This window comes from Parus major, chromosome 3 (assembly GCF_001522545.3).
Source record: "Parus major isolate Abel chromosome 3, Parus_major1.1, whole genome shotgun sequence".
NCBI classification, from domain to species: Eukaryota; Metazoa; Chordata; class Aves; order Passeriformes; family Paridae; genus Parus; species Parus major.
In genome coordinates this window covers 13,749,513-13,776,441 of record NC_031770.1, presented here as the reverse complement: position 1 = coordinate 13,776,441, position 26,929 = coordinate 13,749,513, and the positions used below count along the sequence as shown (strand labels likewise).

Sequence of the window (26,929 nt, the reverse complement as noted above, 5' to 3'; positions counted from 1 at the left end):
AGGAAGGAAATTGCTTCTATAATTACTAGAGTATTTCTCTTTGAGGTATTAGAAAGAAATGTTTACAACATAAAACGCCTGAAGAGGATGACATGAAGCAACTACAGACTGGATGGCAGAGCCTCTCTTACATTACAAGATTCCTGAACATTACCTGCATAGAAAGGGTAGGTAGGAAGGTAGCTAAAAAATAGCCCAGGGTGATCATCTACCTCAGACTCTTTGTAATTAGTTACAAAGATAAAAAGATATGAGACAGGTACTCTTGTTTAGGGTCTTTTGCCATTCAAGTCATTCAAGCTTTGCTATCAACTTCAATAGTGGCACAAGCAGACCCACAGCCAACAAGGATAAGAAAGAGAAGCTCCATACAAACAACTGCCTGGCTTCTTCTTTTGATCAATTTTATCTCTCTCCCTGCTAGGCTGTCCTGAACAAAAACCGCTCTGAAATTCTCACAGCTAGAGCAGCCTCCCTGTACTAAGCATAACAATGCCAGACAAAGTCCTCATGTTTCGTCTCCAGCTCCTTTACTGTTTCCAGAAATAGGAAACTCTTTATTGAAAGCTCTTTGGAGTGCTTTAACATGCAGGTAAATAACTGTGTGAACCTCACCAGGACAACACACAAGAGTAAAAAAACAAATAAAAGATACTCATCCAAGGGAACATTTCCTGGTCTAGAGCCCTTCTGAACTCCCTGAACCCTGCAAGTGGCCAAACATTGGATCATTTTGGACATCAAGCAGAGCCCAAAGGCATTCACTGGTTCACAGACCCTCTTGATACAAGGGATTGCAGGACTACATTTTATTTCTGGGGTACATCAGTGTAACAGGATCCTGAGCACAGATTGGATACAGAAATTTTTCTAACCAAAGTCTCCGTGCCAGTGATACTCTTAAAGATATGTAAACCTCATAGACTTGACAAAGAAGCTGCAAGGTAGATGGGTTTTAACCTCTTCCTTCAGATTTTGTACTATTTCCAACAGAGTGACCAGCAACAGCAAAGAGATTGGAAATTCCGTAGTTACAGGATTAATCCCCCTTTTTGCTCAAGACACCACTGCTTTGAAGCAGCAGATTCTTGAGAAAGAACATTGCTTACAACACAGAGAAACTACAAAGAAGACGCTAAAAAATGACGAGCAACCCAGGTTCGCTGCTCCATCACTTCTCTTCAGAGCAGGGTCACTGATGCTTGCAGCCACTCTGGCCTGGTGGATGGTGCCAGGACTGCGTGGGGACGGGTGTATCCCATGTAGCAATCAGAGCTGATGAGCCAGGGACGCTTCCATGGACACAGGCCCGTGTTGTGCCCTGTGCTGTCCTCCCTGTGGATGAGGAGTAGCAGCACAGGCTGGTTATTGCAAACTGCAGAGAGACAACCCAGCTTTGTTTTACCTTTTGTGAACGACCCCCACGCACAGCTGAAGATTCCAGAGGACTTCTGAGTTCAGAGCAGCATCTGTGGAAGTGAGGAGCCTGGACCACCTCAAACTGAAGAATCTGGGCACTCCCACCAGGTGATGAACAGCAGTACTCCATTATCAGGCCCCAGTGTCCTGCTTTGTTAGGTCCTGGTGTATGATTCATGGTTTAAAATTCTATTTAATTATAGTAATTTGATTTGGCTGGGGTGGGGGGCAGTGTTTGGTTTGTTTCAGACACTTGCATTTTATCTCAGCAGAAAGAGCAGGCAAGGGATGGCAGGAAGGACAGAGAAATTCTCACAGCCATTCCAGTGCAAAGCCATGTGCTTAAGTTCAGTGTGGAAGCACTGCAGACACTGAGGGCAGGTGCTCTCCTGAGGAACAGAGCTAGAGCAGATGTAAGAGATGGATTCATTCCTCTGTGCCAGCTCGATTTAATGCACAGATATCATCCTGCTCTCAACACAGAATCTTACTTTTCTACCCAAAATCACTGGAAGCAGGAGCTTCCTTTCTAAATATACATTCTCCAACATATTTGTTTAAAATGATTATCCTGAATTGGAGCACCAAGTATATAAAATTGAAAGTATTTTCCTTACCAGAACTTGGTTTGTATAAAAATTCCTGAATATGTTTGGAGCCATAGATGTAAAGACACTGAAAGAGAATTGGTACCTGAGTGAAACAGACAAGACAGGGGAAAGAAAAGAAGGAACTGTTACCCCACTTTACAGAGACTTGGGAAGATTAGCATGACTTGCCCAAGGTCATAAAGAAACTCTAGGGGACTGAACTGGGAGCAGCACAGTCCCAAAACAAAATCTTAATTACCAAATCCAATTTTCCACTTCTCCTTTCATATTTTTTTTTCTTCATACATTAAAATACTTCACATAAGCCCTCGCTTTTTCTTTTTTTTTGCTTTTTGTTTTCCCCCAGGAAGAATAGGAAAAGCAAAGGCTGCAATCTGCCCTTGTTAAACTAGGTTGCACAGCCAAACAAATTTAAAATGATATCTCAGCAAGATTTTGCAACCTGTCTGCGACAAATAAAAGGACTTTCACCCTGAAAACATGTGAGTGCTCAGGAGAACTAGCTGAGAGAATTTAGCAAGGCACCTAATGAAAGAGATGAGCTACAATATGTATATGCATGAGTTCATGTATTATTTAAACCATTCTGATCAGAATAACTATCGTGAGCACAGTGCTGAAAGTGTCACCAGCGTTCATGCATTGAATAACTTGCCCTCATAAAGGTATAATAATGTGCTCATCAGTTTTGTTTGTACTCCCAAAGCTGTAATAGCATAAACAGAAAATAACCCTCTATATTGCACAAAGCACATAAATATAAATCTAATTATATCTTTCCTTGACATTATGACCAAGAAATGATGATGGTCACTGAAGTATAACAGATGAGATCAAGGGTACTCCAAAAGGCCTTTGTAAAAGTCTGCTTCTATGTTCAAATCTAGCCCAGGATTTTGGGGGTTTCAAGTAGATATAAGATTGGTTAGCCTGCCTCAATAACCTGGGGGTAGGTCCTTTATCTGCTAGGTGAAAGGTTCAGGTTATATTTTCAAGGATTCTGAAAATGACACAGCATTTGCTGCCACACACCACATCTCTGTCCAGAGGTATCCCACAGACTAGCAATGAAATCACAGTGCTGATGGCTCCCTGGGAAGGTGCCCTATCCTCAGTAGTCCCAAGGAAGATGGTGCTGCATGAGGTGGTGAGAAGAGTGAGAAAGGAGAGAAGAAAAAAATGGGGAACGAGTTAGTTCTCCTGGCACACCAAAAGTACCCTGCCTCTGTCCACACACACATATTGAGCAAAAAGATGAAGTCATACAAGCTAAAATCGGAGAACAAAACAAACTGAAAGACCATCCACAGATTTCTTTTATTGTACTCAAGCGGTTACCTCAGTGAAAGATTTCTATACTAAACTGACTTATGAGCTGTGATCTCAGTCTTTTGGTTTTTGGTTTTTTTATGTGTTAGTGAATTGTACTTTCATGTGGGAAAGTTGTGCAGCAGCCTGTTCTTGCTGGTAAAAGTGGTAAGACTCCCACTGGTTTCATTCAAAGGTTCAGGCTGTTAATGATGACTCAATCAATCAATCAGTCAAGAGACGAGAAGCTGCAGAGAGAACCGGAGCCAAAATTGGTTTCAAAATTCAGTGAGCTCATTTATTCATCAGCTGAATCAGACACTCTCTCTGGAGTAGTAAGGAAAGAGGTAAATCTCTAGGAGTCTTTGGGCAGATACTTTTGGGGAGCACCATGACTCAGTGATTTCACTGCAGCTCTTGTATGTAAAAAGTTCCAGGAGAGCAGGGGGCAACAGGGTGGTGCTGGCTGGGCACAGGGACACGAGCAGATGCAGGAGGGGATGGCAGGAGATCAAGGTCTTGATCTTGAGAGGTCAAGGTGGCCAGGGCACCACAGGAGATGACTCTGGTTTTTGGGGATCCAGAAATGGAAAATGAGCTTGAAATGGCCAGTCAGGGTAGGGGTGGTGAGGGATGCAAGTATGAGCTGCCTTAGAAGAATGATCTGGTGCTCTATAGCAGAGTGAAATCAAAGCCAGATCTGTTTGGTCTATACTTAGGAGGGCAGACCTAAGACCTTTCTCCTCCAGGAAGTACTGTGAGAATTCACTTATCCTATTTGGTTTTCTAGGGCTGGAAGTTTAAAGGATGTTACTAATCATCTTATGCTACTGGTAAATGTTGGATACAATTATCTTCATAGTCTATTATTGAAAGGGGTTGTAGAAAATTATTACTCTCATCTTTCTCTGAAAAGAGCTATTTGCAACCGTCAGGCTTTTATTTTTAGGTTTTTTTTAAACTGAAACCTTGAAAATTAGCTTATATGCTAATTACATTGAAGCAGCTCATAAAGTTTGAGGAAGAAATGCACAATAAATGTTTATTTACCCTGCAACTCTACGTTTCACTAGATCTGTTCCATTTACCCCTCTTTAAGAGATAAACAGTAATAGATAATGTGAAGACGTGAATGAAATATTTACAGAACAAAAAAACACAAGGTTGCTCTGTAATACAGGCGTGCTTAGACCCAAGTGAAATAAAACCCTAAATAACAAAAGGTACATTTAAACCAGATATGCTTAAAACAGTATTTTAATAAATGGAGCAAGGTATAACTGACATAAACATATCTACATTGTTTTGTGGCTGCAGGTTTCCTGTTATGCAGAACAGCTTGTAGTCTTTAATATTTCAAGCTCAGAAGGGAAGAAGCTTTAAAAAAGGGAGGAAAAGAGGAGAATGCAAAAAGCTATCCAGCACTCTGTATACTACTGGGTCGTGTCTCTGCTTTTTTCCCCAATCTCTAACATCCCAAGTCTTCAAGATCCGAATGTTTAATCCAGATGCTGCTATAATCAGATAAATATCAGTTCTGTGCATCCCAGTGATGCTGCTCAATGAATGAAATTATGCTTATTTTGATCAAGCCCTTATGAACTTCCCAATAAGTCTTGGTATTACAGGCCCTGTGTGTGTTCACAGTTCCCACGCACAAGAAATAGACAAATAGACTTGTTTTTTTGTTGTCTCTCTACTGTCCAGAAGACTGGCTGTTGTTCTGTACATAAAATCATTAATTGGGGAAAAATTATGGAATTAAGATTAAGGCTCAGGAAATTTGCATGCGATCACCAGCTCTGCAAAAGTGTTTTTTCAACCAGAAAACACAGCGTGGACACTTTTTCTGGGCTCTGGACTCTTTTTCCATAGCTGGTGAATGGTTTCTTTCCGCACTGACCACAGCACCTCCAACCTCAGTCAGAAACAAGAGCTCTCTGATGAAGGACTGCAAATGAGGAAGGGCAGCTGGAGAGCAGGAGGATCAGCAAGGGGCCAAGAACCTGGGAATGAGGGGGAGCCACCAGAACCAGTGCAGAGAGAGGCTCTGGGACCTCCATCAAACCAGGCAGTGTCCTCCAGTGAAGCACACTCGGGTCACACAGGGTGACAAGGGAGCTGGGGATTTTCACAGGACTAGCATTTCATTAAGGGAATGCCCCTTTGATGAATGCATCTTCAAAAAAGAAGCCTCTGTGCCTCATATAAAATAGGAGAAAATGTATTTTTCTACTTGAGCTTGGGTTATGTATTAATAATGGAAGACTTTCCAGATGGAAAATGATGAATATATGCAAAGTCTCACCACAATTTAAGTAAGGCTTTTTAATTCAAAGAAAGAAAAAAAAAACCCTGTAATGTGAGCTGTCTAGACTCTCAAGAGGAAATGGAGAATAGAACTTACGTGGTGTTTTTTTTCACACAAATCTCTAAAATGATTAATATATTGCCCTCTGTAAGGGCTTATTTTTATCAGATAAGTATAGAATTATCTAGACTATACTTTTATCATGGAGATAGTTAAATATACAGTGAATTTATGTGAAGTGAATCCTATTCTACTTTCCAAGAATCACTGTGTTTATCTCCATGTTTTTAAGGACCTTAAATTATGGAAAGATTAACTTGGTCAGTCTTTTGACACCTAAATGAAAGCTGGAGGTATTCAACACTTGAATATTCATTTGAATAACATACAACAGTTTGAAAGAACAAGAAAAACAGGGTTGAACTGGGATAACAGAGAGATCAGCCTCTTTCTGTTTTTCTGTTGTTCTTAAGAACATAAAGAATTGACCAGTTTGTTTCAGTTTGGCGAGAGTCAGTAACTCAATAACATGCCATATAATGATAAATATGCCAGAGTCAGAAATCAATGACAGAGAGTGTAAAACTTTAAAAAGTTGGTGAATTATTTAGGTGTCCCTCTTAATTGAGCATTTTTCCCAGGCATGTTTTTGAGTAACCAAGTATGTTTGGAGAGCTGGCTATTTTTTTTTTCTCAGTTTTTGCATTTTTTTCTCGATCTGCCTCAAAGTCCAGTTAGCTGCAGCTAAGGACACAGGCAGGAGATCTAACACAGATGAGTCAGAAAGACTTAACAAGTTACCACCAATCTCCTCAGCTGACACCACTCTCCATCACAGGTTGGGGCTTTTTTTCCCCTCTCAAAGTCAAATGCAAAATTCACAAGCCTCAACGTCATTCATTATTGCTTAAGCTGAGACACAGAGAGAGGCCTTGAGGCAATCTCCGAGCACACACATGCAGACACAGTGGCTCTGTTAATACATAATAGCTTTAAAGGACTTCTGGACTTCAATCCTATGGCTCTACTTCAACACAGACTGCCATTGTTCAGTAATTTAGCTCTTCAGAGCCACTCTGCTGGCTTTCATCTTGCTTTTGATGAGGCAGAGCCAAGGTGAAACTGTCACTGAGAGTGGTATTGCTCTGGGGTATGCTCCTTTCTCACCCTGTACAGAAGAAGGCAGAAGAGAAGAAGCCCCAATATCAGCAATTGGAGCTAAATTAGATACAGTTACACTGACATAATGCTTTGTGCTTGTTATTTTATCCTTCATTTCTTCCTAACCTCTCTTGCTACAAGCAAGTTTTGCCCAGTCTAAGAGGCTTCTCTGCTAGTAAATGTGTTGGCACAATTTTTAAAGAATTTCTGCATCATAAACACTGGCATGGACTGGGTACTAGTAAATAGAACTTACAAACAGCCTCCTTAAAGAGCTAAGATTATAATGGCCCAGGACTCTGTGTGCTTGTGAAAGCTGGACTTCATTAAGGTGTCTATATGGGCTCAGGGCTTGAAACAAATCTAATATTTATTGTGAAGTTGCTTTAGCAAGAATAGAGATCCTGTGTCTTTCATGAAGGAAGAGGAATGAAGGGCAGGGAGGAAAAAAGAAGGTGAGACTGCCCTCTTTCTCCTATGTGTCTGTTATATATATCCTCAAAGGAGGTGGAGAACAAAGCAGAGCAGTCTGATTTGGCAGGAAGCAGCTGATCCAAGATGAGGCAGTTTACATTATCTCTTATGTGGAAATTCCTGTCCTTCTCTTAGACATATCCCTTTCTGCTACTGTGAGAATAGTTATCTGCTAAGAGATCTGCCTCAGCCCCTAAACAAGAGATGGGACAAGTCTTTGTGGAACAGTGCAAAACAAAACCAGAAGGACTGATTTAATTTCTCCCACCTGTTTTGACTTCAGGGGTTTTAAAGCCCTGCAGAAGATTCTTTGTAAGATAAGGTGCTTTCCTATATTGTATTTATCCTGTTAACCTTTTAATCCCACCAACTTTACATGCAGCAGATTTATTGCCACCATTTTGGTTGTGATCTTGCAAAAGGACTCCGTTCATCTATAACTTGGTCCTGTCAGTGCTGTCTGTTGCTGTAGTAACACAGTAGTGCTATACACCTTCAGGAATCAGTGCTGCAGAACTGCTGACTTCTCTAATAAGAAAGAAAAAAAAAAGAAGATAAAAGACCCTTTGATTACATCTATCGTTCTTTGTGTTGCAGTCCTGTAACAATGGAACTTTAATGTTCCCTCTGAAATAAAAAGCATAAAAGAGAAAACAGGACTTTCTCCATTGTGTGAGGTTGAAGGAAGGTCTCAACTTTAAATCCCAGTGACATGGACATATAGTGCTGGGCTCAGTTTCATGATGGTACAGTCACAAAAAATTGTAATGAAGTCTACAGAGTTATGCTGACATAAAATCCCCTGAGCAAGGCTGAAATCAAATATCTAAGTTCTGTCAAGTTGCATTGGCTGTTATTCCTGTGGGCTAACCTGAAGATTCTTCAGGTTATTCTTCTATTCTGGCCCACCCTGACACTGTAACTCTCTACCTCTGCAATGGCTCTGATGTTTGGTGATGGCCCAGTGGTAGATAATAACCTTTGCCTGTATCAGGAGCCTTGTAAACCAAAAACATCTTCCTTTCATTCCTGCTTTCATTTCCTACTGCATACACTGGAAAACTGGATATTCAAGAAGATACCTATTCCTGAACAGTGCAAACTCAAACATAAAATTTAAATAGGAACACAAGTATATGCTACAGTGTGTTTTTCTCCTTCCTTAGTGCCACTGAACACACCAGCAGGGCTACAGCTGTACTTGTATGTACAAGTTGTGTCTGTGCCTAGACAAACACATGCTAGTACAGGCAGCAAGATCAGACTGAGCAGTAGATGCTGCAGAAATAATAATTCCTTTCCACATTTATCCTTACATGGGTATAGGTATATTAGGAAAATAAATGCTCTCTAAACATACTCAATAATGGCAATAGGCTGGTGAATAAAATTCAATAGACAGTTACTGAATTTTAACTAGGATAAAAAGCTTAGAAGAAGTGACTTTCCCTTACAGTAACATTTGACATGTTGCAAATACTGTTATTTTAATGAAAGCCTTGGGCTTTGCAGTCTGAGTCATGTACTTGGAGTGCTTGAGATGGACACCACTGTAGCAACAATAAAAATAACTGGGCAGTATTAATGGGTTCTTTGTTTGCTTTGGTTTTTTTAAGGGCCTTTTGTGTAATTTTTCTCAGATTGTTTTAAAACTCCAATTAGAACGATTTACCATTTTAGTGTTCAATTATTCGAAACTTGTTTGCATCATATAAGAGACTCAAAGATGATTATGATTTACCCCAAAACTGGTTATCATTTGGTTGTTCTTTCCCAGCATTAGAAAAAAAATCAAAGCAAAAAAATACCCAAAAAACCAAACATACGGGAAAAGCATATGCAGTGACACAAGCAATTCTCTGATTCCAGAAATTCCTGGTGGATGATAGTGGGAGTACTAAGGAAATGTGGTTGTTGAGTGAAGGAACTCCAGCTGACAGTGTTCAATAAGCATCTGAAAGAAGTGAATGAATCAGATTCAAGTGGAGCCCTGGGATCACCCTGCAGTGGAGACTGAACATGCCCCATAAAAGTGAAATTGCTGGTGCTTTACCATGGCTTCTAGAATTGCTGTGTCTTTTTCCCTGCTGCAGAAACCAGGGCTGTGAGAAAAGCTGGGCCATCCAACCTGCACTGAGCTCAGGGCCACCCTCAATCCTGGGCTGCCTCAGCTCCCTGCCCAGCAGTCAGACCGTACATAGCATTGCAGAGTTTTAGAAAACAATCTTGAAAACCAAAGTGTCCTGTTTCTACAGCCCCCATTTCGCTAGTCTGCATTATTTATAGCTGCAACTCCAGGATTTTCACATCTCACCTATCTGCCAAGCTAAAAGCAAATTATGAAAGGCCACTAAGGACCGCAAGAGTAAGTTATGTATCCATGCTAGCCAACTGTCCATCTTAAGAAATCAGATTGGTTTTAAGGTCTTTGGATTGGCCTTTCTTTATTCAGTGTTCAGGATGTTTGTTCAGAGATGCATCCTCCCTCTCAATCTCTGTAGCACATTCTAATATACTGATTTATTTTAGGTGCTATGAACTCCCAGAAAGAAGAAAAAGAAGAAATCCCTCCTCCCACTGAAATGAACGGGAATTTTGCCTCAGAGGATGTATTAGTGCCAAGTTCTGCATTTGAGCCAGGGACTTTGCTGGTGTGCAGCAGTCTGTGCAGTGGGTCCCAGGGATTAGTAATCACTGAAAGTTTTCAGTGAGGAGCAGAACAGCATAAGATGCAAAGATGTGCTCACATACAGGTCTGGCAAAGCTGCCCCCCAGAAAGGCACCAAACTATTGCCACAACTTTCCTCAGAAGCATCGAAACCTTCACCCAGGATATATGGCAACTGCCACCAAGAATTAGATGAACAACAATGCGAGTTTATTTTTGAAGTCTCTAAAATTCTAAATTAGTTTAGATGATAGCAAAAGCTCAATATGTCTAAAAACTCTAAATTCATATTCCTGTTGCTGAATTGAACTATTCTTAAATTAAACTGAAAAAAAAAAAAAACTTATGTTAACAGAGAATGTTTCTTTCTATAATTATCAATCAACTTTTGGCAAAACTTAGTAATAAAAATAGACTTCTCAAGATGCTTTTTAGAACTTAGCCAAACTTATAAGCAGCTACTTACACACAAATATGGTCATTTACAAGAACTCAGATTTAAAAATCTTTTAGCATCAGTCTATATTGTCAGTCTTTGATGCCTAACACTTAGAAATCTAAAAGAATTAATGATGACTATTCAGAATACTCGTATAAAATGTTCATAATAATATGCAGTGTGCCAGGGGGAAGTGTAATCACTCTGTAGTTAAAAGCAGCAATGAAGTCTCAGTCTTAATGGAAATGGCAGCTTTCCTGTCTGCAGAAGTTACAAGAAAAGATCCCAAAATGTAGTCCAATCTCTTGTGGTTTCCCATGATATTTTTAATACTGACTACATTGGGAAATGTATTGCAATTAATTCCCATACAGGAATGAATTTATTTTGGTGAGAACCGTGTTTGAGAAGACTGTCAAAACTTTGTTTAAAAGCAGATCTGTCTTGAAAATTCTGGATGTTGAGTTTCCAAAAGTCTGGATTTGTTCAGTGTGGTTTCTCCTCTGAGTAGTAGCTGAATCTATTTCTGCCCCAGCCCTTTCTCCCTGTTCACTTACTCCAGGTTTGCTTACACAATACTTCTACAGGTTACAATTGCATGACTGCATGATCTCAGTGTTGGCGACATGGCTCCCTCAGACAGCGCCCACCTAAAAATACTTCCATATTTATCTCAACCTATTCAGAGGAAACAAGCCTTTTAAACTGTTATTTCTTAGGTTTGAAGAAAAGAGTTGAGGGGATGTTATGTAGAAATGTGGTGGTTAAAGAGGAAGATGAGGGCCAGAATTAAAGACACTAAGTCTTGGGAAAATACAAGGGAGGCCTTTATGTCTAACAGCAATTGTCCTTTTGCGCTGGGTACTAAAAATACCCTACTTTTCTTGCAGTCAGTTGTTACAAGCACACTGCAATATACCAATGCGCAAAGGATGTTTTCAAAATCAAAGTTTTATTTAAGATCAGCCACCGTGATAGATTGGCATTCAAGAAAAAAAAAAGTAAGAAAACCTCTAGGGAAGTCAAGGCTGCTGGAGGCTGATGGGAGTTTTTTCTCCTGGCCAATAACTGGCCATTTCTGAGAACTGACAGTAGTTCTGACCATTGAAAAGTGAGATCAACCTGTGGACACCATCCTTTGAAACCTAAGCCCGGGAATTAATTTCTCTCTTTGGTTTCCAGCTGTGAAAGGTAGCAGAGCTCCAGCTGGCTCCTGTCCCCTCCCCAGGCCACGCGGCCCGGGCTGGGCTGGGCTGGGCTGGGCCTGCCACGGTTCCCGGGCTGGAGATGGGGCCTGCGGGGCTTCCCCTGGCCCCAGGCCGGGCTCTGCTGCAGCTTCCTGGGAATCCTCCAGAGTGGCTGAAGCTTTTCCAGGGGGCTCCCATCTCTGAGCACCGCTGAGCTGAAACCCGGCACCATGAACTCCTGCTGTGGCTTGAGCAAGATTTTAACCCTTTTACTACCCAGATGAGACTTGCAGATTTAATCCCTTTTTTCCAGAGAGAGGTGAAGAAAGAGTGATCAACATGTAAAGAGACAACATAAACTATCAAAGACAGTGAAGAATTAAGCCTCAGATGGGGAGAGAATAAGGAGATGCCTTAATAAGCTGAAATATTTTTCTGTTAAAGATATGGAGATGGACAGTAATGTTCTGAAAAAAAAACTCCTTTAATTCATGAAAGAGTATTTTGCGGGGAATGGAGTATTTCAAAGTGTGAATCTAAGCAAATGGTGAAGTAGTTGTGATCCTATGAGTTGCTGGAACTGAAAAGGAGAAGTGATAGTTGTTGAAGATTTTTGGCCCTTAAGAGACAAAGAGAAAACTTCTGTTTCCAGAGATGATCACAGACAGATGAAGAGAACTTTTGCCTTTGAATAACTCATCCTTAAAATGACATCCCTTGAACCATGGGAACACACCTCAGAGTGGTGTCAAATGGGAGGAAAGGACTGATGGCAGAGTTTTCCAGGCAGCTGGCATCAGAGAAGTAGAAAGCCATGAGAAAAATGGTTTTCTTGTGAAAAGCTCCGTAGATTGACAAAAGAGAACTTCTTTTTCTCTACAAAGTGATGAAAAGACTATAGCAAAGTTGGGACTGCTTTAACCACCGTGTTTGTCTCTATGTTGTCAATTAAAGAAGAGAATGGTTGGGTGGTGGGGATAAAGGGTTTCTGGAGGTTTTATTCTGGTTTCTTATTCTTATAGTTTTGTTAATAAACTTCCTTTATTCCTTTTAAGTTTTAAGCCTGTTTTGCCCTTCTCCTAATCCATATCTCACAGCAAGAAATGAGTAAGTTTTCTAGTGATTTTTTAGCTAATGCTTTAAAACCATGACAGCCATAGAGTTCTGAAGCAACTCAGCTGTTCCCACTCCCTACAATTAACTTCACAGATCACTCTGCATGAAGGGCTGGACACTTTGCAGATTAAATTAACTGCATGAACAAACCTAACCACTAATTGGCACTCATTCTGTGTGACCAGACTACAAGTAGTTCAAAGAAAATCCTGAAATATAGGCATCAGGTACCATGACCTACAAATTTATTCTTACTGGGTTATGCTTGCTAGTGCAGATGGACTCTAACCTATGAGTCAAATCCAGCAGCCCATACTTAGACAAAGCTCTTAAAATAGATGAGAAACTGCTACAAGTGATGACTGCTATACTTGTGCTATCAACATTTTGTAAGACTTCCCTAAAAAGAGCCTGAAGACAGGTATAAATGAGCTCCCAAACAAATTTAGCCTTCAGGAAAACTGAGCACAAACTTGCCTTTTCCAAGCACCATCTAGCAACACACCAAGACTTAAATTAATTACCTGAAATTCCTCTGCTTGTTATATGGAGACTTGTTGGCAAGCATGAGACAAACCCTGCTCAGTTTTTTGGAGTATTTTTCTTCATTTCTCTTACTGGATTATGTTCTTTTCCTGCTCCCTGGACCTGCCCATAAATCAAATATAAGCCAGTAAAAATTAATCTCTATATTGGTTTCCAGCAGTCCTGAATCTAAAGGAGAATCTTTGTCAACTAGCTCACATGTAGAGTGAAGGGTCTGGTAACTACAGCGAGCTCTGTGCTTGCTAGCAGGACAGCCCTTCTGCCAGCTGGGATGATGTAACAAGCCTGCTCCCTCTCCAGGTGTAATCAGCAAGGAATTAAACCACCTGAAAAGCTGATTAGAAGCCAGTGGCAGATGGGGTGGGATTTCCCAGGAGTGTCTGTTTGTGTTATCACTTTCTTCTTTAAGATTTTTACATCTTCTGCTGAAACTTGTCTCTGTCCCTATGGTTTAATAAAGCATATTGCTGGATCTCATCCTGAGACAATTTTCTGGTCCAAACCTTTGAGACCTGGTGTCCTAGAAAGTTAAAGATCCCAAATTGTTGTGGGGTGAGTTTAATGCCTGTGGGAGGATTTCTCTGCCTGGCCTCCTTCCCCAGGCACAGGAGGCCTGAGCTTCTCCTCTCTGGTGTGACCCACAGGCCAGGAAAGTGCTAAAGGAGCACTGAAGTAACTCCCAATGAAATCCCTGAACTCTCTATGCCACCACCTCTTTGACAAACTTTTTTTTTTTTTTTTTCTTTGAGGTATTTGGTAACTAAGGAAAACCTGTGCCTTCTCTAGCTTTGCCAAGCCTGGGGCAAGTTCCCCAAGCAGTCCTGGTTGTGAGACCCTCACAGCTGAATTTCCCCTACTTTGTAGCCACACCAGACCAGCACTGGCAGCTCTCATGTCCTACCCTCCTCACACCTGCCCACCCTGAGGGGCTCCCGTGGCCAAGGCAGTCCTGGACAGTGGAGGCTTCTCACCTGGACCTGCAGCCATAGTTTCTCACTAAGATGATGCTGGCTGAGGTGGGACAGGTCTTGGGAGCCACTCAGTGTGTTCCAAAAAGCAAGCTGCTGTACTATTCCTAGAAATGTACCTCAATTTCAAAGGGAGAAGGGAGGATTTCTGGAAATAGCTGATCATCTGTCATGCAGCAGGTGGTTGTGTGGAGCCTGCCCAGTTCCCCAGCTTGGAGGACACCTGAACAGCAATCTGGTCCCTGGTCCTGGAAAAGCTAGTGCAGCCCCACAGCCTGTGCCTCTGTTCTGTCAGCTGCATCCCAAACTGTGACTATAATAGAAGTATTTTGCTGTTTATCATCCAATAAATGCTTACTGGCTTGTAGTTGGACTCACTCATGAGAGTCCAGCCAGTGTGCCAACAGCTAATTTTAGCTGCCCAAATTCCATTTCCCTGTGTTATTTGCTGCAACCAGACTGACACATTCACATTTTGATAGCCTTGCTGTTGGTCCCTGTGCTTCCTGACAAACAAGCTCATGCCTTTATTGTTTACCAAAAGGATGTTTTTGAGGATTACTGACCTGGATTTCTAAATCTCTCAAGTGTATGCCAGCATGAAATTACTGTTCTTAAAGGCAATTTACGCACTGAAAATCCCACGCCCTTTCAAATAACTCTACCCCTTATGTCACCATTTTTCTTCTTTAAAAAACCCTGTCTGCCACAATCAAACCCAACTGGAGGAGCAATGTCACATGGAAATCTCTTTTTTCTGAGCACAGTGATCTAAAGCTTCCCCATGAGGGCAAGCAGAGGGGTAGACACTGATCTCTTCTCTCTGCTGACCAGAGGCAGCATCCAAGGAATGGCAGAAGGTGAGTCAGAGGAGGTTTGGATTGAATATCAGGAGAAGGTTTTTCACCCAGAGGGTGGTTGGGCACTGGAAGAGGCTCCCCAGGGTAGTGGTCACAGCACCAAACCTGACAGAGTTGAAGCAGCACTTGGACAATGCTCTCAGGCACATGGTGTGACTCTTGGTGTGTTCTGTGCAGGGCCAGGGGCTGGACTCGATGGTCCTGATGGGCCTCTTCCAATTCAGCGGGTTCTGTGATTCTGTGAGATGAAGATATTTGTGTAGTGATGAGTGAGAAAAAAAGAATGGGGCCAAACTATCTTTTACAGTAGTTACAATTGGTGTCTGAAGGCTGTCAAAGACCTTCAGTAGGAAGAAGCCTCCAAAGGGCTGCCCAAAGGGTAAAGGGTAAAAGGACTGGCTGAGTTCTGGCTCTGTGTCTGACAAAACTGAGCTCTGTATCTTTTCTGGAATTTCTACTTCTAAGCTTGACCTGTGGGGGATGCTTCTGGTTTCACGAAGAGCAGTGACCAACCAAATCAGTTGCAGTCTATCCAGACGAATCAGAGGCTGGCAGGCAAGCAGTTTTATAATGCCCAAGCATTTATCAATGTGCAAATTGAATTAAATGCAGTATGGATTTCTCTTTCTCCCCATGAGAGCCAGAAAGATTTTAACTGAAATATTTAGAAACTTTAAAAAAGTGTGGACTTTAAAATAAACCAAATAGCCTGCACTCCAAATAAAGTGTGCCAGCACAATAGTTCTAAGCACCTCTAAACAGACCTGTACTGAACTTAAAAGCAAATTTCTATAATCAAAATGAAAATCAGATCCAGCACCCAACTTTGAAACTGTTTCACTGAGCTATAAGGAAGTCACATAGGAGGAATTAAGAAGCACAGTTGTCATTTACAGCCCATGTGTATTTTACTTCCCTTGTTCTAAGTCACATTTGGGGGCATGTTTAAGGTTTTTTCTCTTTTTTCATCATCTTGTGAAGGTTTTTTAGCTGCTTGACCACAGTGATAATTGATGATGGAGACCACCACTTATAGTGGCCAGAAAATGATGAATGATGCAGGTAGTGATAGGCTATTAGGATTTTGATAAAAGGGGGAACACATTACAGATGTTTGAAAAAAAAAAAAAACCAAAAAACAAATACATTGTAGAATTTGAAAGTTTATAATTAAATGTGAGTTGTTTTTGGCTTTGGTTGAGGGTTTTCTTTGTTGTTGTAGTAGTAGAACAAAAATCACTATTGTCATAGCTCCTTCAAATGTGTATAAAGCATTTTCCTAAATGGAATATTCAGTATTTTTTTAAGCACATTCACAAGACCTAATCTCAGTATAAAGCAGTTTAGAATTTTCAAAGTATTTTATAGCAATGGAAGATAGGAACTGTTTTTCTCCAGATATTCCTGAGCTTAAATTATCTAAAATACTTCAGTCTATATGTAATTAAGCAGATGAATAAATCTCATTGAAGTCAAAAAGCTGCTGATGTGATTTAAGATGATACAAAGTTAAATTCTATTTGGAGCTTTGATCTAAAAGCTTAACTCCATCCCCATTCAGCCGTACATTTAGGCAACTCTCTTAAATCAATAGGATTAGATGTTTGCTTGAAGTTGCCCAGGAATTTAAATGCCATGCTAAGTAGGAAAACACTTATGTAATGGATTAGCTTCAGTTGAAATTTTATAATTATTATCTAGAAATGTTTTTAAGGACTTGAAATACATTCATTTACCCATTAATTTTTAAAACATCATCTAAACAAGAGAAAATGTTTTCACTTTCAACAAATGTTGAAACTTTTCATCCCATTACCTTACCCTCCTCCACCTTATTTCCACTACAGAAATCAAAAACTGGCAAAAAGGGGAGTTCTTTTTTCACACAGAGGGGGAAGAGAACATCAAGTTTTAATTTTTTGATTTAAAAAAATACTAGAAAATTTCAAATTAAGCAAGTCTGTGCATAACCAATTCATTGATGTCATTAATACTTTTATAACTGGGCCAGTTGAATGCAGGACCTGTAGGTTTTCACTGAAATGTACAAAGAGCTCTGAGGTCACTTTTTCATGACATGAGTGTCTCTGTTACTTCATACCAATTTGCCAATTTTTTTACACAGCCTTAAAATGAGCAGGTACTCACAATCTAAGAGGAAGAGAAGAAACAAGACAGCATTTGTATTAAGAAACATTTTTATTAACAAAACAGTAAATTCCACTTGCTTAGCATTTCCAATAATGAATAAATTGGCCTTGCAACAAATAAAAAAATTGTAAATATCTATCACAGAAAGCACTATAAGGTTAGGGGCATTGGGCCTCTCTTTGATGTCTTAGGGTTGAAAGTTTCACACGTTATTTAGTGTTTTGTTAAAAAAGGCAACACAATACAGTCATAGAAATGAAGCCATCTCAGTCAAACAAATTAGGTTATTATAGAGAAAGGATCCAATTTTATGTTAGGTAGTTGGTTTATGTCTGTTTTTTTTGTTGTTGTTGCTGCTTTTAAACAAAAAGGAATTTAAATCCACTTGCTGGCATTTCTGATACATCCATAATTGGTTTTTCTGTTAATTTATGAAATTAAAGAGGAAAAAGGAGAACCTTCAGAAACAGTGTTAAAATTGTGTTTTCTTATTTTAATAGTAGCAGATTTTTTATTTTTTTTATTTTTTTTTCCCTTGATGTATGGATTTAGTTAAAGATTGATCTACCAAACTGCCTGGAAGTTGGCCTGACAACGCTATTTCATTAATGCAATCAATACCAAGCAGAAAAGACCATTTCATCTCACCCAAATCATATTCTGTCATGTCCAGTCTCCTGTCAACAGATTATTCTTGTTCTTCTAGGTATCTTCAAGCACTGAAATCTGAACACCACCTGGCTTTCAACTTCTTTCCCCCCTCCAGCTGAAGTCTCTTGCTTCCAGCAATGACCTCCAGTCACCCTTGCCCCTGCCATTCCCTGAGTACAGCTGTCTTGTAAAGGTGGGAGAAATTATGAGTGCCACAGGTGAACAATCTAGGAAATGAACATCAGATGGATTTTGTGGTTTTTGTGGTTTTGTTTTGTTTTTTTTTCATTTTTGTGTAAATGCTAATGAAAAGAAGAAGTCATTTCACAAATGCAACATGACACACCTTGATGTGGTTGGCAAACTTCAAGAGAGGTGTTTTCATGTCAGCTACATGTATTTTTAAAGTGCTCTGACTCCCAGACAGATAGCTGTACCAGTTCCCAACTTTTTTTCATCGGCTACAATGAGTAACACACAACAAAATGTTTTGTGTCTGCTGTTTAAAGCTAATTTTATATTTCTCCTTCCTGTCTGTAAAGTGTGAATATCTATATCCCTCCCAGGAGGCCTTCTGATGATTTGGTTGATTTCTATTGAACTACCCTCTTTCTGTCTAATGTATTCCCTTTGAACTTCTGTGTAAATAAAATGTTATGTTATGATTTATTGCTGTGAAACTAATGAAATATTACTAGAAAAAAAATCAAACTTAACGTGTAAATTACAGCATTACATTTCATGTGTTTAACTAAAATGCATTAATGTTTTATATATGCAAGATAAGCTGTGTCACTTTAAAACATAATGAACTTATATCTGTCTGGTTATGATGTCTTGCAATACTACACAATCAACTTAGCTAAAAATACTTTTTCATATGTCAAAATGCCCACCATTGAAAAATACTATCGTGCACCTCAAGAGTATTTCCGTTTTGGAGAAAGGGATAAATTCTGCAATAGAATCAGCCTGGATTATTAATTACAGTGGGTATTTTTAGATCTTTTACCACCCAGTGCTGCAGTAGCTGTTCTTTATATGAATGCCAGATAAACACTATATGATACTTCCTAAGATTCTCAAGAAACTCATCATTCTCATAATTTCTAAGAACAAGGTTTCTGTAAGGCAAACCATGCTCTCCAATAGTGAAGCTTTGACTGGTAGCCAAAGGCCAGTTTAAGTAAGTGACTAAATATTTAGCTAATTAATGAATGTATATTTCTAGGAAAATTGGCCATTCTGATCAACCTCATTGATGCATATCAGGAGCAAGAGATGGGGATAGGAGGGAGAAGACAAATTACAGTAGAGATATATTTTTGCTTTCTAGTCCACTTCTTTCATACAAACTACTGAAACTTAATTGCAACATAATAGAGCTGTACAGGTAAGAAAAAAATTAGCTGACTCTTATATACATTCATACACATCCCCCTTTGTATAACCACTACACTGTAAATTAAAAATAAAAAAAAAAAAAGGGGAAAAAGTCTGGGACAATTTATAATGGCTGCAAAAAAACTGAAGAATGTCTGTTGCTCCAGATGTCATAAAACTCTCTATACCTAGCAACACTTATAACATTGAGTTTACCAAAAATGGCTGAAGAGCAGATATAGTTTGCATTTTCTATACAACAGGCTATAAAACATCACTTATCACAGTCCAGAAAGCACATATAGATGTGTTTTTATATAAACATATGTAATAACATATTAAGCGTGCATGAAAATTTCCCAATGATTGCATCTATGCCCTCTTGTTTTTCTTTTTTTTTTCTTTTTTTTTTTTTTTTTTTTGTGGAAATGTGCCTTATATTCCAGATTTTTGTTTTTGTTTTTGAAAATAAGGCCTCCGTACTATTTTTCCTCACAACCAGAAAGGGGCTTTTTGAAAGTATTTCTACATAAGTCTTCAGAAAAGCCAGCACTTTGTTTCAAAATGCAAGTTTCCAATCACTGCTTCACTGCACCAGACGGCAAACTCTTTTATGTTTGCTTGTTGAGTCACCATATATAATGACAGTCTTCTCTGACAATAAGACTAACTTACTTCTCAAGAAAGCGCTAGCACTTTGGCTAAATCCAGAATCATAGGTAGCTTCTTTTTTCTGTGTTTTTTTTTTCCTGTTTTGTTTTTTTTTTTTTTTAATTTGATTTTATTTTCATATTGTGCCTCGATGTTGTAGTAATACTCCTTGCTTTATGAATGCGTGGTGTCATCATTGTCTTTCAGAAACGTTCCAGCAACATAAAGACAGGCAGAGTAAATGAAAACACTGTGGATGTTAGGGAATTTATCAGCTCCTGTTTCTGAAAAACAAGAGCATGAAATGCTTGTTTTTAAAAACAGTCTTTCCTTTCTGATTGCATTCCCTGTCTTTTCTGTTTGTTTGTTTGTTTTTGAATGTGCTTCATAAAAAGTAAAGTAAATAAGTTTGTATTATGTCTCAGATAAAATGAAGACTATTTCTATACAAGCGTTCTTTTAGATGTTGAGATCAGACATAGTACTCCTTATCCTTATTTTTCTTGTTTTTGTTGGAACTTTTAGCGCTGTTGGGCTGCTTCTCCTTGATCACAGCCCCATTGGATTGTGCTGAGTTACTGATGTAGTTTCGACTCTCATCCACGTGGTAGGATCCTTCGTCTCGATTCCTGTACTTGTACATGGCATACAGGAGGATGAGGATGCACAGCGCCGCCGCCGCCACGATCCCAACCACCATGCCCGTCGTGCTGCTGGATTCACGGATCACCTCGGACGAGCCGGGGTACTCCCTTCCTCCTCCTGCCCTGGTGGGGTTTGCTGTGGGTAGATAACGACAGAAAGGAGGGGTTATTGTTGTGTTTGCACATGGAGGAGCCACTCACGTCTGCTGCTACGGTCATGTGTCCTTTAGCTGCGCCCATGCGCCAGGACAGCCTATCCACGTACCCCTCCCACCAGTCCAAAACCAGTAGGGCTGCAGCCCATCCCTTTTTCAGACTCTTAAACAAGGAAAAGGACAGCAGGGGACATCTAGTTCCAGCCTTCAAAGGGTATCATTTGTCCCAGTGTGTTATTAAGCAAGTAATGCCTAAACAATATGAAATAACAGGCACAATTTAAATGCAGGGACATGGACATCTCAGAGGAAAGGATTTCCCTCTCTCTCTTTCTCCGTCTCTCCCTTTTTCCTTGTCTGTAAGGAATAAAAAGTTACACCATACTATTTATTGAGGAGGCAGTGGCAATAAGACAGAATGAAGGAAAAAAAGAAGAAAATGGCTGACAGCAGCCAATAAATTCACTACAATAAATTCACTTACAAATAAGGTATCTTCAGCTCTCCTGTACACTTCCCTCACCAAGCTTCTCACTTTCTCCTTTCCTTCTAGTGTTTTCTTTTCTTTTAAAAAATGAATTATATTTACTCTTAGTACTTTAGAGAGCTATCCAACCCTACTTCCTATTTTCTAATCAGAGTCCTCCTTGAATATGGCTACACTTTAGAGCACTTTTTCACTCAGCTTCTCCCATTCTCTCTTCTCATTGATGCCATTATCAGATGTTCCTTCAAGGATTGATTTATGCCCCAAGAAAACCTCTGAAATTGCAGAGAGCAAGGACTCAGCCTCCTAAGAACCCACCTCTGAAGCCAGACTCTGGTCTTTTCAGCTGTGATATGAATAGAACTGACCTATGTCTTCACAGTGGAAAATCTTGATAGGAACTATTGTGTTTTATGGCATATTTTGTCCCCTTCCACAGCCATGAGGAATTAAACCTTAATTCCAGGAGGAATTTCTGGTTTAAATGCTCACAGCAAGCAGACACAATGCTTCTAGGTTTTCCATGATCTCCTTTCTTCACTGAATTTTTCAGCAGGAGGGGAGGCAGATCTTTGTATAGAATCATTTAAAGTGGTGATAGCTGAGATAGAGCCTCTCTAACCTAGCAAGTGTCATGGACAAAAATGAAGTGATCTGAGTTTGTGCAGTATTCCTCTAATTATACCAGCATTTCCAAACTTCTGGGAGGCTTTGTATCAGCACTGCCAGCCTTGGCTGAGCTTAGGGGAGCCAGGCTGCCTGAGAGAAATTGCACTTTAAATCATTATGTATGGCTAAAAATTAAATCAGTAAAACAGAGATGCTAACCAAAAGTACTAAAGGCTAGTTTTACAATATATTCATAATGTTAACTTTATTAGGGTGTGCCTATGGGTAGGATTGTTCTGAAGTGTGTTAGAAGTGTCTTGCTCAAAGCCCACAGATGCACACTATGCTCCATAGCCACTCTTTTAAGCACTGCAAAGGCATAGTAAGAAGATGATTTTAAGTGTGATACATTAAAGGTAATGCCAGCCAAATTATAAACACTGGTAAAGAAAATTGTAACAAGTTTGGACAACCAGAATTGAAAGCAGCCACCAGCTACAGACATCTACAACTGGCCTCTGAATAATAAAACATAGCAAAAAAGCCACAACTCCCCCAAAGAGTAAGTTCTTTCTCTACCCTGGTATTACTCATCATTTATTTATTGATGATTTGTGTTCTTACTGCTGAAACACTTTTTCCTGGCAGTTATTTCAAACCAGTTTAAAGAAACTGACATTTTGCTCAGCTGAAAGAACAGAGGGAAAACTGTAAGATTCAAAAAAACTGATGTCACATAGTATTTTAACTTTTTGTATCCTTCTGGAAGTTCTTACTTGTTATGAGTTGGTGCAATTGGTACTTTCTATGGCTACACAAGAGAGCTTGAAGGTTTTAAGATGTTTTTGTCATTTCAGGGCAGATGCCACCCTACCAAGAAAGGTGCCCTGTTCCACAGTAGTCAGTGATTGGTTTGGATCCTGTTTGTTCATTGTAGCTATCGTAGAAAATTGAAATCCTTTTACACCTAGGGTGTCATTTACTGTTTTACAAGAGACAATGCATTGTGTGCAGAACAAAGACTGAGTATTTCCACAGTGAATAAAAATGAGACAGAGTCTTATCTCACTGTATGTGATTTCAGGAAATTAATTTCTGTTTGAGAAATAATAGAAGCCACTGAACACACTGTCAATACCTGATGGATTAACAGCTGCTCTTCCTCTTTAAGATACATACATTTGGGCCAAATACTGTCAACTAACTTTACAATTAATGTCTACTAAGTGACACTTAACAGCTTGCTCACAGGAAAACATTCTAATATTGCGACCTAAAAGAAACATTTAAGGTATATTTTTCAATGTTACCTAAATTCCTGCCTCTCACCTGATGGCTTTCTTTTATTTTAAGAATGCTTTCACAATTATCTCATTTAACCCATCTGTCTGAGAAATAGTCAACCACTACATTAATGCTATTTAAACTTATAACATTTCAAAGCATCTGTTGTTGCATTTGTTTGGACTTCTGGAAAAGGAGCAGTTCAGCCAGGAAAAGGAATTGCTATTTTTGTTCCATTTACATGAAAATATTATTTTTACCTAGCTGGGCCTTTCTAGACAAATGAAGGAGGAGGAAATAAAAAAGTTTTGCAAAGTATGTATGTTTGACTGTGAGCACTTTAGATAGGAACAAGCTACAGGAATACACACCAAAGCAAGAGTCCTATTCTGAGACAGGGAGGAAAGGGCCACTGGAAAAAAAACAGCCTTAATTACTTCTGAAATCTATATAAAGAAATAAATCCACATCCAAAACATTGCTGAAACAGCTGCCTTCTATTTCAGCAGTACCTTTGTTTGACTAAGACTGGAGTCAATTCCAAGGGGAATTTACCTATATTTTTCTCCCCTGCAAGACAGGAACTATTGCAAGGGATGGAAGATGGCTTCAGTGGAGAGCAAATAGAGATTATAAATTTACAGAAATCATGCTCTTTGCTTTCCAACTCTTTGGGAAACACTGGATGCAGTTTTCTTCCCAGAATCTTGGTAGCTGGACCAGGCAGAGCTGTTGGCTCCTGGCACAGCAGCAGAGGTGTGTCTGCAGGTAACCTTGTCAGCTACTCAGCTGCAGTCACTTTTAGTGTCTGCAGCATGAAAAAGATATTAATTTCATCCTAGACATCTTACCGTAAATAAGCACTAAAATACCTTATTGGAATATGTTAAGATTAAATTATATAAAACATTACTCTGATTTCTAAGACTAAACAGTTTTCTCAAAAATATACTCAAAAACCAAACCCTGAAACTATCTATTTATTAAAAAAGTAAGTTGAGGTTGGTTTGACTAGGAACAAGACAAAATCATAAAGGCACTAAATATGCTCAAACCTTGCCATAACAGTGAGAGTAAATGATTGTCATTTTGTGGTGTAAGGATTCCTTCTTGAAACAACTTCTCTGATGCACAGCTTCTCCTCTCAACAGCACACAACCAGTGTTTTTTTACTCCCTCAAAGACAAGCTTAGAAGAAACTGAGTTCTAAAAGCCTCTTCTACCACTTACGAAAAACTTTGCATGAAATAATAGCAATTGAGCACAGTTTTACATTGTGTAATAATGGATTAGAAAGTTAGTATTCTTGAATGTATTTTTAAGTGGTTTAAAATTTAGAGGGAAAAAAATCTAACTATTTTCACTGCCCAGTTTTCATTAATACTGTGAAAAGAAAATTGGAATTGCAGGTTCCCATGGTGTTTGTGAATTGAAATTAGCAGACTGAAAAACAAAACAAAAAAATGACAAAAGGACCCAAACCTGTTTTCTTTACATTTATGCCTTCCCACAAACTGTGAATAGGAAATTACTCACAAGACAGAAATGTTTAACTACTGCATTTGCAATGAGGCATGAAGGCAATTATTTACGGGACACGTATTAATTTTCACTCCGTGTGCTATCATTGTAGACCTGTTTGTGGTCGATTTTCTGCAGCATTGTTGGATTCTGGTGAACTGGTTTCTGAGCTCACTGCAATTTCAGCAGCTCTTTACTGTCGTTCCGATTGGGAACGGCTGGAAGGAACGGCTCAGACTCTCAGGGAGTCAGAACAAGAGGACCCTTCAGTTTATTGCTAGCAGGCCTGTTTTATAGACAGATACGTGGAAAGTACAGAAAGGAAACTCTTATTGGTTAGTAAACTGCTACATTACCATCATTGGTCAGTGGGGCTCACCACCCCCCTGACTTTCTCCTGCAAGGAAAACAAGGAACACATAACAACACCTGCAAGGTTGTTTTGTGTCCCTGAGGATTGTTTTAATTCGTTCTCATGTTTTTCCCAGACTACTTTCTCAGGGCCAGCCTGAGAAGCTCTTGCGGCCTGTAATCTGTACAGGCAGTGTCAGAATTTAGCATCCACACTTTACAACGAATGCCTCTGAAAAACAAACCCCCAAACTCTTCTGCAGAACTGGGGTAGATGCAGCCCAGCTTCAAAAAAGGTGTGATGGTCTGCTGTAGACTTGTGCTTAAAGGAAAATTTTTAAGGTATCTGTTCTACTCTTTGGTGGGCAAACCCAGGATATAACGCATTAAGACACCTCTAAAATGACATCAACTCACTTAGCTTGTTATAAAAATAGTCTAGCAGTGGAACAGCATCCACAGCTAAAAAAGTTGCTTTGCTAAGAAACTAAACATTCTCTCTGCACTGAACAGAGTGCTTATTTCCAAGTGTAATGATTTGTCATATATCGACTTCAACTCATTTACAAATCCTACCAGCTCCTTAGGACTGCAGGTTTTGCAAGTAACTTCTTTTTCCCCTGTGGCTGAGAGGTGGAAGGTTGTTTTCTCAACCTTTTAAAATGCCATTGTAAGTCTAAAGGGAGATGGGTTAGTTGGTTGTACAGTGCCAATTGATGGAGCATACCAAATCAATGAGGTTTAGGACTTACTATGTTTTGCAGAGCTGAGTGGAAAATTTTGCAGCTTTATGAGAAGCTTTTGTGAAAATATTTTCCACAAAACTAAATTTAATTTTAGTTCAAATGGAGAATGTAAACCAATATATCACTTATTGTTTTTAGCAGCCTTCTTCCCTGTGATCTTACACTTTTTGTTAGTATATTTTAACATTTCAGTTTCATTGCTTCTCTTTATTATTCATTCCCTCCAAACAAGGATTCTTTCTCCTTTTATCAGTTCAGGTGTCCTACTGTTCCCCAATTCTAGATTTGTCATTCAGCTTTGTATCTCTCCTTTATTTTCTGCATGAAGTAATTGTCCTGGTTTAGTGCAAATTCTGAGAAATATTTGGTAATTTGGTACTTTGCTTCAGCCTGACTAGCAGAGTCAGTAGTTAGTCTATATTTTAAATTAGTATTAATAATTTGTAATAATTACTAATAAGAAGTATTCTCAAGTTTGGAGGGAAGCTTTTGCAAATAAGATAACATAAGGAAGAGACAACAGAAATATTACACTACTGACAGCATGTCTTCAGGCTGGAGCTAAGCTGCTGCAATTGTGGGCCACCAGTTCAGACAGCTAAACTGGGTTCATTTCCTCAGTGAGTTGCCTGCTACTCTTGCCCCTGAAGACTCAGTGTTTAAAGCAAGAAAAGAGCAAGAAAAGGGGCACTGGAAACATAAATTTCTGGTGGCAGCTAGCTATAAGATTGGCTGCATTGAACCAAAACTCTGACATTTGGGCTCCACTGACTTCAGGAAAAGTTTTTCTATGAGCTTTGCCAGATCAAGGTTTCATTGCTAGCTATTTTTAGCAGTGTCATCTCACTATAAAAACAAAAAAACAAAAACCAAAAGGGCAAAAAAAATCCAGACCTCCTTATCTAGGAACTAGTTTTCAGCAGAATACCAAAATGTAGTTGTAAAGCATGAGGAATCTGCTGGCTTGGCCTGCAGAGCGTGGAATGATTCTTGCTCTTGAAATGAGCTGGAGGTGCAGACACCCACATTCATCTCACAACTGTGGGTGATTCCCTGATTTTCCTCCTTCACTAAGCAGCTACTACATGAAGAGATAAATGTCTGTGCCACATATATATTATATATATATGGCTTGAACGTTGAAGCTGAAAGCACACAGCAATCAATTTGCTCCAAATACTGTCATCAAGTCAGACCCATTACTGACAAAGTTGATAATATGCCTGGG

At 39.5% G+C, this 26,929-nt stretch overlaps 1 protein-coding gene and 1 long non-coding RNA gene across 36 annotated transcripts in view; both read right to left on the bottom strand.

Annotated features, from left to right (window-relative positions):
• Positions 1–496: 496 nt before the first annotated feature.
• Positions 497–13,452, bottom strand: LOC117244100. Of its 2 annotated transcripts, none has more exons than XR_004496555.1 (4): positions 13,219–13,452; positions 2,037–2,112; positions 1,430–1,581; positions 497–1,335 (listed from the first exon to the last, which is right to left on the bottom strand). It is a non-coding gene; the product is annotated as an uncharacterized LOC117244100 (long non-coding RNA). The 2 variants fall into 2 exon arrangements; XR_004496556.1 differs by having other exon boundaries at positions 2,037–2,094.
• A 3,796-nt stretch (positions 13,453–17,248) lies between these two features.
• NRXN1 (neurexin 1) overlaps positions 17,249–26,929 on the bottom strand; it is a 670,738-nt gene continuing 661,057 nt past the window's right edge. For all 34 annotated transcript variants that reach the window (XM_015621249.2, XM_015621250.2, XM_015621265.2 and 31 more), the window contains one exon: positions 17,249–20,684. In XM_015621249.2, the coding sequence (XP_015476735.1) occupies positions 20,377–20,684 (308 nt within the window). In that variant the 3' untranslated portion in view covers positions 17,249–20,376. The remainder of the gene's footprint in view (positions 20,685–26,929) is intronic.